The sequence below is a fragment of the Drosophila kikkawai genome, chromosome 3L (genome assembly GCF_030179895.1).
Source record: "Drosophila kikkawai strain 14028-0561.14 chromosome 3L, DkikHiC1v2, whole genome shotgun sequence".
Lineage (NCBI taxonomy): Eukaryota > Metazoa > Arthropoda > Insecta > Diptera > Drosophilidae > Drosophila > Drosophila kikkawai.
Window position 1 is genome coordinate 8,184,021 of NC_091730.1, and position 12,655 is coordinate 8,196,675.

The window sequence follows — 12,655 nt, forward strand, 5'->3', positions numbered from 1 at the left end:
TGGGTCGGGTGGTTTGGGTTGGTTAGGTTTTCCATTTGGCTGGGAGTAGGGGGGGAGGTCGGTACGGTTCGGTTTGTCGCTCGAGTGTCGCCAGCTGAGGGGCGAAAAATGATTTGTGGATGGTTAACAAGAGGTTGAAACTATTTAGGGGATGAAAGCTTCTGGCTGAAGGGCCACTGATGAATAATTGGATGGAGTTAATGCCGGGCTGGCAAAAGGGGGCTGTACATTTCCATTTCCATTGCCATTTTCATTTTCATTTGTGTGTATTAATTATAATAAACATTAGTATATACATAGCCTTTTTTTAAATAATAATAATCTTGCTGGTACTAATTTAAATGCATCTATTTTTATATCAGTTAATTAAGCGTGGAATTTATATATTATTTTGCAAGCATCTACTTCATCTAGGTACTTCAGTTGATAAACACTTGATTTATGGAAATATTTTTTTATTGTTGCTATTTATTTTATGGAGTTTAAATAAGAACTACTCAATGGCTTAACAATTTAGTGTTTATAAATACTTCTATAAAATTTATAGTAATTTATATATACTTTTTTTGCTGAATTATAAGATTAAATATTAAATAACACTCTCTTCAAGTGCAACAGAAATCCAAGAACTAAAGCTTAACAAGATTTAGTTAATGACTTAAAATTCCCTAATATAAATCTCTTAAGAAACATATATATACATTTAATAACATTCAATTTAATATTCATTTTTTTACATTTAATCTTGCTAATTCCCCCTGATCTTCTTAGAAAAATCTATTTACTGAGTCTCTCTCTCTCTGGAGGGTTTGATTCCTCCTTCAACTAACTATACCATTTCGCATTCAAATTGCTTTTCCATCTTCAACCACTCCCCAACTTCAGGGTTCGTCTTGGGCAATCATAATCTATCATGTATTTCCCAAAACAGCGTATTATCATCACCATCTTATGAGGCATAGCCCCCTCATCCATTGGCCATATTGGCCATACTCGTCCTCGTTTCGTAGGACACCACCACCACCACTGCTACTACTCGATTATATTCCAGTTGGCAGATGACAAAACATCGCACCAAAGTCGACAGTCGCCGTCACAGTTCTGCCGGCTCATCCTGCGTCCTTCCGAATGTCCGAGCCAAATAAATACAGCCATCTGCACTCATAAAAATTTTTGCCTAAAATCGCCCTAGAAAAGCCGCTTTTCGCCCGTGTTTTTAGAAATTCGCCATAGAAACGGTTCCAAAGGCGAGTCGCTCTAGATTTGAGAAAATTTGCCCTAAAATTGAGGAAAGAATCTTTCCTAAATCTAGGGCGATTTTTCTTAAATGAAGAAACATTTTCTTGTTTATAAGGAGATTTGTCCTAAAAATGGGACAAATTTTACTCAAATTGAAGGTGAATTTTTTCTTACATTTAGAACGATTTTTCTTGAATGTAGAAAAATTTAAGGTAAGTTGCAATTGTTTGTTGTTGCTGCTGCTGTATTTGTAAATAAGCAATAATATTATTTTTGTTGTAAATAATATTGTTAATAAATAAGAAATAATATTATATTTGTTGTAAAAATGTTGTTAATAAATATTAATAATAATATTTTTTGTTGTTGTTTACAACAAACACAATATTATTATTGTTTATTAACAAAGGCGGCCAAAATGCTAACACTTTCGGTGTTGCAAGAGAGACTTGCTCTTACTAAGTGTTGGCCGGCCACCGTCACCTCATGCCAGAGACGTTTGAACCAGTTGGGAATTGTATGTGCACGCGTGTGGAATTTGCGAAAAGAATCCGCCATAGTTTTACGAAAAGTTGACCAGCAAAACAAAGAAAATTCTCCCGTAATTTAAGAAAATTCGCCCGTAATTAAAGAAAGAAAATGAAAGAAGCAAATCCGAAAATTTTGCCCTATATTTGAGGAAAATATGTAAATTAACCCTAAAAAAGTGTATTTATGGCGGCTATTCTTTATTTTACTGTGCCTTGCCTTAAATTCATGAAAACCTTTTCTTAATTCCAGAAAATTTTTCTTAGTTTAAGGGCGATTTTTTTTTATGGCTATTTTTCTTAAATCTAGAAAATTATTTTTATGAGTGTGCCTGTCCCACTCTCGACTGCCGACCATTTTCCACCACCTGATGCCCGCTCCTTGGGAAAAACCATAGCAATGCCATAGTCCACGCTCCAAACGGTCCGATGTCCTTAGTCCGCAAAAGGACATGCTATAATTTCCAGCAACAACAGGCAGAGCGGGGGGGAGATGCCAAATGAGAACTAGAGCTAGAGTGAGAGTGAGAGCGAGAGACCGAGAGAAATAAAGAAAACCGACAAAAGAAACCGAAGGAGGGAAAAAAAAAGCAACAATCCCAGCGGCAGCAACAACGGCAACAAACAACTTAGGCCAAGCCATGTCCCTGTGCGACCAAAAAGCTCGCCCATAGTTATCCTTTGCCAGGCTGCTTCACCCCCCAAAAACCCGAGGCATGCAGGCACGCAGAGAAATTGGGGGTATTTCCTTAATAAATTGGTAAGTATTAAAAATAGTTTTTGATTTAATTTGGGCAGGAAAAAAGTTTATATTTAACCTTTTCTTGTCAAGGAATATGTTTCCACCTTTTTAGTTAAAGTTCTAAAATTTAAATGATTACCTAGATTATTTTCCCCAGTGTTATTGTCCCTGTATTGGTATGCATGCTCTGGTATGCCATCACGCAAAATGTTTCACAGTCCCCACCTCCACCCGGCACCCACCTCTTAATGGGTGGCTTGACAGGGTTTAAGCTCTTTTACGGGGCAGATTGTGTTTCCACAACAGCAATAGCAACAGCTAGAGAATCAGGGCGAAGGACAAGGGTCCAAAGGTGGAGAAGGAGCAGCCAAAGTAAACTCGAAAAAGGTTGCATTTGATGGGCGGAAAGAGTTTGGGGGCAATGAGGGGGGCATAAAAGCTAAGTGAACTAGCGATGGGTCGGAGCATCAATTAAAATTCCAGGATAACTATTTAAACCATTCGGTGTTCGGTTTAAGAGCATAAATTTGACACTTTTGAGGTAGAAATATAAAGGATATTAAATCTAAGATTAAGTATTTTAAGAAGTTAAATCAAAAAGGTAATTAAATTTAGAGAAAAATATTTCCTTTTAATCTTTAATTACTTTTTTAAGTCTTATGAAACAAAAAAAATATATATATGAAATTGACAAATTAGTAGATCTTCTTATCCTTTTATCCCAAAAACCCTTTTTCCCCCTCGTGACACGATCCTTTGCCATCACTAAATTCGCCAATGGAAAAGACGTTGGCGGAAAATAAGCTGGCAAAAAACTTGATTCTACTTTGGCGCAAAACTTTCTTAGCTTCGACTTTTGTTAGTTGTTGCCTCCCACTTCTCATACTTTTCCCCAGCTCCTGGTCCTTATCCTGCTCCTCTTCTCCTCTTTACCCTCTCCTCTTTGCCATCACTTGAGTTTCTCCTCCTTTTCTTGGTGTTTTGCTGCTGTGTTGCTTTTGTAAATTGGTAAAAGTTTGAGTTTAATTCAATTCGGAACGGTAGCTGTGAGTGGTAGCTTCCTAAAGGATAACGAAAATGTTGCCACGACGGGTGGTCAAAGGGAGTGGCGGAGAATGTATATATAAAGATGTATGTGTGTGTGGGTGTAAGGGATATCACGCGCAAATTGCGGTGCCTGGACGAAAGGAGGGAACGGCCCCACATTGGGCGCCATGGAAAGTTAGCATTTCTGTAGGGTTAGTTCGTTGAAAGTGGAAGGAAAATGGAGGGAAAAACAAAAGGGGAAAAGCAAGGGGAATCGCGTTGGCTTGTTGCTCGGCGCACATGCAACCAACTCTTGGCACGTAGTCGCCCCTAAATGTGACATGTTTATAGGGGCAAGCGAGGGGAGCCAAAGGAGGGATAACAGTTCGAAAAACAAATGGTTGCAACAACAACAGCAACAACAATACAAAACACTTTTGGGACAACAGCTTTCCCCCTCGCCCCATTTTGTAGCCTGCATTTTATAGATTTTGGTAGAACCACCACCCACCTCCCCTTCCGTAGCATTTTATTAGCAATTCCACACCCCTTGGAAAAGGAAAATCCACAACACCACCACCAACGCCCGCCCACTCCTCGCACTCAACAGTTGTGTTTGTTGGCTTTGTTGTCGCTGTGCATTAAGTGTTGCCAACTTTATTTAATGGCATAACAGTTGACTGCCAGTCATTGGCCCCGCACTGCAGAGGCCGTGGCTTCGGAAACAACACACTGGGAAACCCTTTTCAATGGCACTTACTTAATAGATTAGCTAATTTATGAGGTAACTGGAGCTGGAAGCCAATTGAAAATTCATGAACCATAACTAACAGCGAAATTAATCAAAGTTAGATTAATTGAGGTGCATTGTAGAGAGCAGAAGGATCTACTTACAGGTAAGAACTTGTTACAAGAAATGAGATTAATTTAGTTGAATAATTTTAGAACTACAACTTAAGTTAAGATATGCAAATTTATAATATTAAATGTATGCATGATCGTGTCTTGACAATATTATAAGTTCATTATAAATTTTTGTAGGTCTCTCGAATTTCTAATAAATAAACCCAGGCATATTTTAAAATTAATTACCATTTTAACACAAATTTCAAGGAAAATGGAAATTCCCTCGATGATAGAACGAAAAGTGAAAACAGAAAAACGTAAAAGTTATTACTTTGTGTCCGTCCGTCTCACAATTTTTCTTTAATTCACAAATGTATTCTGTGGCTTGGTGACTTTTTCCGCCGTATTTCTACTCTCATTTTGTGTGTATGAATGTTTTTTTGTTTCTTTCTTAGCAGGGCGTAAATTGTCTATTAGTCAGTGGAGAAAAACGAGAGAGAAATTGCTGCACATTTTTATTATGTTTTCTTTTGCTTTTCGTTTTTGTTTTTTCGGCTAAGGGATGAAATTTAATTAAGATACTTTGACGTCTTGCAGATACACAAAACAGAAGGCAAACACACCCACACCTACTCAAACACACACATACACACCCAAGTAGAGAAACATTTGGTCCTTGGGATAATTCAATTTGTGTATGTATGTGTCTGTGTGTGGGTGTGGAAAATCATCAATATACAAAGACAGCAGCCAAGACGTTGACAATGTCATGAACCAACCACCCACCCACCCACCATCACCCCCACATAGCACACACACACAGAGCAACTTTTCCAAAGGAGGCGGAGGCATGGCGGTTCACTCACTTTCGTTTTGTCATTTCGATAATTTTCGCCTTGTTGGAGATGCCTTTGGATTTTGCTTTATTTTGCGGGGATTCCTGGAAGGAGGCGGGCCCTTCGGTAAATATATATCCAATTTTATTAGGGGAAGATTTGTGTTGTGTTCGGCAACGGCCACTTGTGTGTTTCCTTCGATAATGGAATTACTAAGCGATATATCTATGCTGATTTGGCACAGGGATCTTTAAGCTAATAGAATTTAAGGATGTCAATGAAAAAGAAACATTTCTTATAGAACTGAATGAAGTATCTAGGTTGAATTTGTAAGACTTGGAATAAATTAAGTTAACTTTTTATATAAATAGTATGGTTTATATTTTGTTTAGTTGTTTTTCTATAAACTTTTTCTTTGAATTTTCTAATAATTAAATTCTTTTTGGCTAAACACCAGTCTCAACTATGTCAAGTCTTATCTTAAATATTAAAAGATTATTACAAAATGATAATTAAAGTCAAAATATTTCTACTATATTATTTTTAGCAAATTGTAAACCAATAAATCACAAAAGTTAGCTACTAACAAGCAACCATAGAAAGTTCCTCCCGAGGAGTTCTTTGATCTGTCTTGGTCAATTTGCCCGGCAGGTCAGAAAGTCTCTTGTAGAACCACTTTGAAGGCCTCCCATCCCATTCCATTAAAGTTGATAGCTTTTCCAACTGCTACGGAGAGGATATGGGCTAATGGGGAAAGGAAGCGAGGAAGGGCGGTCGGAAAAGTCACTCGCATGACGCAATCTGGCAATTATCTGGCTGCCATCCTAAAAGTTGCTGCCCCACACCACCAGGAACCACCGGGAACTCCATCGAGGGGCGGCAGCAGCGTTTGTTCTATTGGAAATTTAATTAGGTTTACATCATTTTCGTGCAGATCCTGCCAGATGGGCAGAGCCACGAACAGAACACGGGGCGGAACAACAAAACAATAGCAGCAGCAGCAGCAGTTGGTCAAAAACAACTTTCACTTTGGGTTTCCAGCATTAACTTCTTGCCGGAAAAGTCGTAGAATAATGGGTCGGGGGGCCACTCAATTAGAGGCGCATCTACAAGTCAAATATTTTGACTGGGCACTGGAACAATAAGAGCATCGGTCGTCGATTAATTAAACTTCCCCCCCTTTGTAAGCAGTAAGGAAAAGAAAAGAAGGCTGTACCAATGACAGGGACAGCAACCACCACCCAATAAAATATTAATGGTTACAATTATGTGCTACGTGGCAAGGATAACAAAGTTCGCATCCTAACGCAATTACAACACAATCAAAAAAGCAGTAGCAGCTGAGCAAGTTCAACCAGAAACTCATACAATAATTGTTGTTACACCATAAAAAATGGAAGAATAAATAATAATTTTTATATGTATATGTTTTGGGGAGAAGAAAAGAAAAGGAAACCATAATGTTTAGAGTTTAGAATAATAAGTTAAAATATATAAAGTATATATACTTTTGATATTATAATAAAAAAAAACTACTAAATTGTATAGATAATCTCAACTTTGTTTAATTTTAATTAATTTTAATTAAACAAGAAGGTTTATTTGATAAGGCTTATAGGGAAGAATATAACTCTTTCTGACTAAAATCAAAATACCCCGTATTTCATGAACTGTAAAACATAATTTGTAATTTATTTATCCCCCTCATTGACTCCCCATTGACCCAAATTTTTGTTTCAGTGCAAATAAATGCTCGGCATGGTTGAAATAATTCAATGAACGCACACAAACAGGGCGGACCACCAACGAACATTCGCTCGCAACCCAAACAAGTGGGGTTGGATCGGCTGAGATCCCGTTCCCCACTTGCCGGGACCTCGAGCAGAGCCGAGAAGTGGAGATTTTTGGGTGGCACATTTTGCCCCACCCACCCCCTGCTGTGCGCTGAATAATTCGTAATGTATCTAACCTCGAAAACCTAATCAAGTCCAGTTAAGCAAATGTGTGCACAACAAGGCTGGGGTCCTGCAATTACCAGCACACCGAGCAGACAGGACTACGCTCGGGGTGCTCCAGCTCCTGCTCCTGCTCCCGGCTATTGGTGTTTCGGTATCGGTTTCGGTCTTGGTCCGATTTCCCCTTCAGATCCCGGCTCAGCCCGGTCCGAAGCCGCACAGAACGTCACACACGAACGCAACACGCTGCCGATGGAACAGGCGCCCAGAAGCTAAAGAAGGCAATGGATCCAAGTTCGAGTCCGGCTGCACTCCCGTGGCATTCTCACATGCGCAATGGCACGTGAAACCCCTGAATACAAACAAACACAAATATATATAGATATATAGGTTTGTGTAGCAAGTGGCATTGTGTCCGTGCGAACCAAGTCGAACAATCGAACCGAGGCACCCGGCGAGATAAAGACCGAGGAGTACCGAACTGCGACGAACCCGAATGAACACCACCCAAACGGGTGAGGGCGCCCAGTTCGATGGTTTTATGGAGGCTAGGGTAAAATAGGGAATGCTCGAAGGAGGTTTAACTTACATATCATAATTTTCATGGGAAACCTTACAGGTAATTTTTGAGATTTTCTTTTAATTCAAATTTCTTTTTAAAATATTTTTAGCTTATAAAATTATAGTTATTTAAGGAAATTAAACATTAAATTTAAGGACATAATCAGTTATTTATAATATAAAAATTAATTGAATTAATTCAGTCATAATTTTCTAAATTTTAAGCCCACATTTCATAATTTTAAAAAGAAAAACTTAGTGGGCATTGTTAGATTCGGGAAAAACATTGGCACCCCTTGCACCTCTCGCCTTGCGTGCTCTGTTCCCCCCGCCGCCGACTGCAGTCGGCTCTGAAAATTATTCAACTGGCAACCGTTTCACCCACCCCCCGGGAACCGCCGCCTCCACGGCAGAAAAGCAAGCGCCGAGCGGAAAATTCACTTTTCGCCATCGCTGAGCACTTGTGCCGAAAGTCAGTCGGGCACGTCCGCCCTCCGTCAGGTCCACGGGTCAGTTGTCAGCTGTGTGTAGCTGTGCGCTTTTCGGCTGGGCGGAAAAGTCAACCCCCCCTGTGACCAGTGGGTGGCGCTCTCTTTCTCATTCTCATTTGCTCGCTCATTCGATTTAATCGTTTAGTGCGCCCTTTTGCGCCTTATCAACGTTTCATTTAATTTAGCCCGAAACCTTTTTCGGTTTTCGATTCAATGAGAGTGTTAGGCGGGGGGCTGCTCCTGGATTCGGTTACGGATTTCGATTGGGATTCCGGAATCCGGATTCAGGATTCCGTTCTGCGGACTCTCCGCTGGATGGCCCGCCGAGTTGCGGTTGATTAGGTGTTATCGTTATGATTAGTGGTCGCTCGAGTGGCAACTCCGTCGTACCGGGAGGCTGCGGTTGCCGGTTGCGACCCTTTGGTCGTTGTGGGTTAAGCCAAAGGCGGCGGCACCCAGTGGGTGTGAGTGGGGGCGTTATTTGCGGTATGTGGGCGGCGTGCGAAAGTGCGGACAAGCGGATGATTAGTTGAGAGCAATTGGGGGGGATAAACATCTCAATAAATTGATTGTAAACTACAAAAGACTGAAGAGTTTAACCACAATTTAACTTTGGTCGAGGTTAACAGATGCTTTAACCCGGTTATACAGAGTTTAAAAAAGGATTGGGTACATAAATAGGGGTTAATTACGAAAAGAATTAGCGGGACAATTTTTTAAAGAAATAAATAAATATATTTTTTAGGTAAATTCCAAATTTTAAAGTTATTTTTAGGGGAAAACTTAATACTTTATCAGGAAAAAATCAATTTTCTACAAATCTATTTCCTAAAATTAAACTTTCTAACAAACTCCTATCAAAAATATTTTCTAACCATTTAAATATATATTTTTTATCCGAATATACAATTCAACAACCTCATCTAAATTCACAGTTAGTTAGAGTAACCTGATTTAGCAATTTTCATATTTTTCGCTCCCTTGGTTAGTATGTTTGCACGTTTTTATTCCTTGCAGATTGCACTGTTCTCGTTTTGCCCTCCTCACATATTGCTCATACGCCGTGTGTTTCGCGGAAAAAACGAGACGTGGTGTAGTCTGGGAAATTGGGAAAGGGAAACCGTGGGTATCCTTGTCCCACAGTAGTGGGGATTTATTAATATTTTTCCAGCGTTGCTGCACCTTCAGAGCCCCCCCCCCCCCCCCCTTGCCCCCTCGCTGTTTTCCATTTCCCAAAACTTCTCTTTTTTCCACCGGTGTTTCTTTTTTTCATTTTTGTAATATTTCCTTTTTTGTTGCATACATTTTGTAATTTCTTTGTGGAACTCTGTTCCTTTTGGCTCACCCTGCCACTCTGCGCTCTTCGTGTCTCGGTATCCTTGCTATCCTTGGCGCTTTTATTCATTCATTTATTTGCGCTTTTCTACATTTCTTTATATATTTTTTTTGTGCGCTCCTTCACTCCGTTTCCCCCACGCTCCTGTGCTCAATTTCTTTGGGAACTTTCCTTCACGACTTTTCTTACATTTTTTGTAATAATACCCACGCTCGGGGTATGGGAATTTCGATCGAATAGTGAAAGGGAAATATGGTTTTGAATACTCTTGAAAATAATTTTAATATTTGTATATAATATATGATATTAAAATATATTTTCCAGGTAAATATCAAAGAGTTTCATATCTTTAATTTAAGATATATTTTTAGGACATCAAAAAATATATTTATTAATATTCGGCAGTATTATCCTTTTAAAAAAAGGAGTTAATAAAGTTTAAAAATAATTTTCCCCCAGCAAAGAAGAGCATTTCCTTCTTCGCTTGCATTAATTTTCCCGACACTTTTGCTCGTTTCTTTTTCAGCTTTCTTCTACGTCTTTTTTCCAGGATTCTTTTAGCTTTCTTTTGCATTTTTTTTACTCCGAACAAAGTTGCCGCTTTATTGTTTCGATTTAAGTTACTTTGTATGCTGTCAACGTTGGGTAAGATGGTTATATAGCGAGTGTCGAGGAAGAGGTCCTGCCGGAGGAAGGTTCACTTGGGGTTTGGTGTGGGCTTTGGGGTTTCTGCTCGTTCGTGTTTTGTGGGTGGCAGTGGCTGATTCCTTGGTCCGACCGTCGAATGCCCGCATCGAAATCGCTTGGGAGCCGCTTTGGGTTTCATTGTTGCCTGGTTTTTATTTCATGGCAAGGAAATAGGGGAAAAATAAGGAAAAGGACTCCTCAGGCTTGTGTACTTTGATTTGTCGGGCCCCGCAATTTTCGTTTCGGGGCCCTGGCATCGAGTTTTATGCCCGTTTAATGGCTGCGAATTTACTCGCTTTATGCGTCTTCGATAAGCATTTATTAGCGCCATGAAAAGGGGACGGGGGGGGGGGGGGGGGGGGGGGAGGGGTTGCGAGGACGGCATAAAATCCTGGCCTGGGTGGGGTTGGGGAGGTAATGGTTACGGTATTGGCTCACTTTTTGTTGGGTGGCCGATGGGGCGTATGATTTATTTTATGTTATTCATTTATTTTTTATGCCTTGTCTTTCACTCGTTGGGGGGGCTCGTCTCCAGGGTATTTTGTTGGTATCCTGAAAATCCTTTTGGAACATATGCTGACAGTTTTTGCTATGGGGAATTGTTCCAAAAAAATATAATAGAGAATTAGCCAACATTTGGGATAGAGCAGAGGGAATAGACAACTACTATAAATCATAATTTTTTATTAATATTATTACAAACAATATAGTTTGAATTTAAATAAGCTTAATTAGATTAATAAATATGATTTAATTTTTTTTTATATTTTCCTCTGATTTAACTACATCCTTATAGTATTTCCTTACGTTTTGTTACAAAGCCGCTTCCGCTTTAAATTGGTTTCCCATCCATTTTCCATTTTTCAGCTCTTCATCTCGGTTTCCCTTCCCCATGTTTTATCCTTGTCACTGCCGCCATCCTCTTTTCCACGGCCATCAACGGCAGCCACCCCCCACCATATTTTTTTTCTGCACCCCACCCATGGCCACTTTTGGCTATTCCCTCCCATTAAAGACCCCAACTCAACCCACGCCTTGGGTATATTGCAATTTTTGCTGCTGTTGCCCATAAAACTTTTCCACAATTTTTCCTCTTCGGTTTGGTTTCCTTTTTTCCTTTATTTTTTGCTGGTGCTGCTGCTGCTGTTTCCTTGCAAATGCCACGCCTCCTTCTGGGGTCGGTGGGGGAGATAGGAGTGTGGGAGAGCAACAACAAGGACAACATTTACTTGTCTGCTTAACTGCAAAGACAAACCTTCCCCGGCTCCCTAGTTCCACAAGTCTCCAGTCCCCCTCAGCAAGCTGCTTTGCCTGTCATCTAAAATTCATTTTTATACTTGTATTTTCTCTTTCTCTCTGTCATTTTTTTTTATTTTTCCGCTTTTTTAGGTTTTTTCTTGCTTTTTTTATTTCAGTTCGTTTTTTGCCATTTTCTTTTCTTGAGCCATTTTTATTATTTTTGTCATAAGCTCGCTCTACATGTGTGTGTGTTTGTGTGTGGGAGCGGATGTGTTTGTGTGAGTGGCGGCTTCTTTATATATTTTTCATTGTGCCACACTGGCGCACATCCTGCCATCCTTCGCTGCTTGCCCCACCGCTCCCACAAGCCACCGTTTCATCCAAAACTCACAGAAGTCAAATACGTTTTAATATCTTTTCTCTCTTGACATTTTCACTACAGTTATGTTGCCATTTTTCCTCTCCTCTTGTGTGAGTGCACTGGGAAAATTACTTTCTAGAATTTTCTGTTTATATGTAAGTTCCATACAATTATTAAACAATTTTAAAAGGCTTATAGCGGAGTAAGATTTTGATTGTTCATCAATGCAAAAGCTTTAAAAATTACACAAAAATTATTCAAGATTATAAATAGTTGTGTTAAAGTTTAAATAAATTAAGATATTATATTTGTGCAAATAATTTATGGATTCCATTATTTTTTCTTTCCTTTTTTTCTCTCTCTGCTTGGATAGGAGCTCGTGTGCGGGGGGAAATATGTCTCTTAGGCGCTTGTAGAGTGTGTATGAATGTGTATGTGTATGGGTTTTCCTTCGCTTTTGAAGCTCACAGCTTCACGTAGTCGAAAGTCGCGCCAAGTTTTCCTTATTTTCCTTCTACTTCTTCGCTTTTCTTCCATCTGTGTGAAAGTATGTCGCTATGTGAGTATGAGTTTTTCATGGAAAACGCATCATTCGCCTTCTGACTATAATGTCCCATCGTTGTTTGTGTGTGTGTGTGTGTATGTGCGGGTGGGCGCAGCTTAATGCCTTTTGCCACCGTTTCAACCCACTCTGCCCGCCCCCCTTTGGCAACGTCCTTCGCCGGCTGTTGCAGGCTGCTGTCATTGTAGGAGCCAACATGTTCGCTCTCTCTTGCCTTGTGCCTCACTTCTCTTTTCTCCTCTTGACT

The 12,655-nt window shown here is 39.8% G+C and overlaps 1 protein-coding gene across 1 annotated transcript; it reads right to left on the reverse strand.

Moving 5' to 3' along the window:
* Positions 1-10,194: 10,194 nt before the first annotated feature.
* On the reverse strand, positions 10,195-10,577 carry LOC108080486 (uncharacterized). Its single transcript, XM_017175244.2, is given in 3 exon segments — positions 10,195-10,398; positions 10,400-10,489; positions 10,491-10,577. Coding segments are annotated over 3 exon segments (381 nt in total).
* Between the last annotated feature and the right edge of the window lie 2,078 nt (positions 10,578-12,655).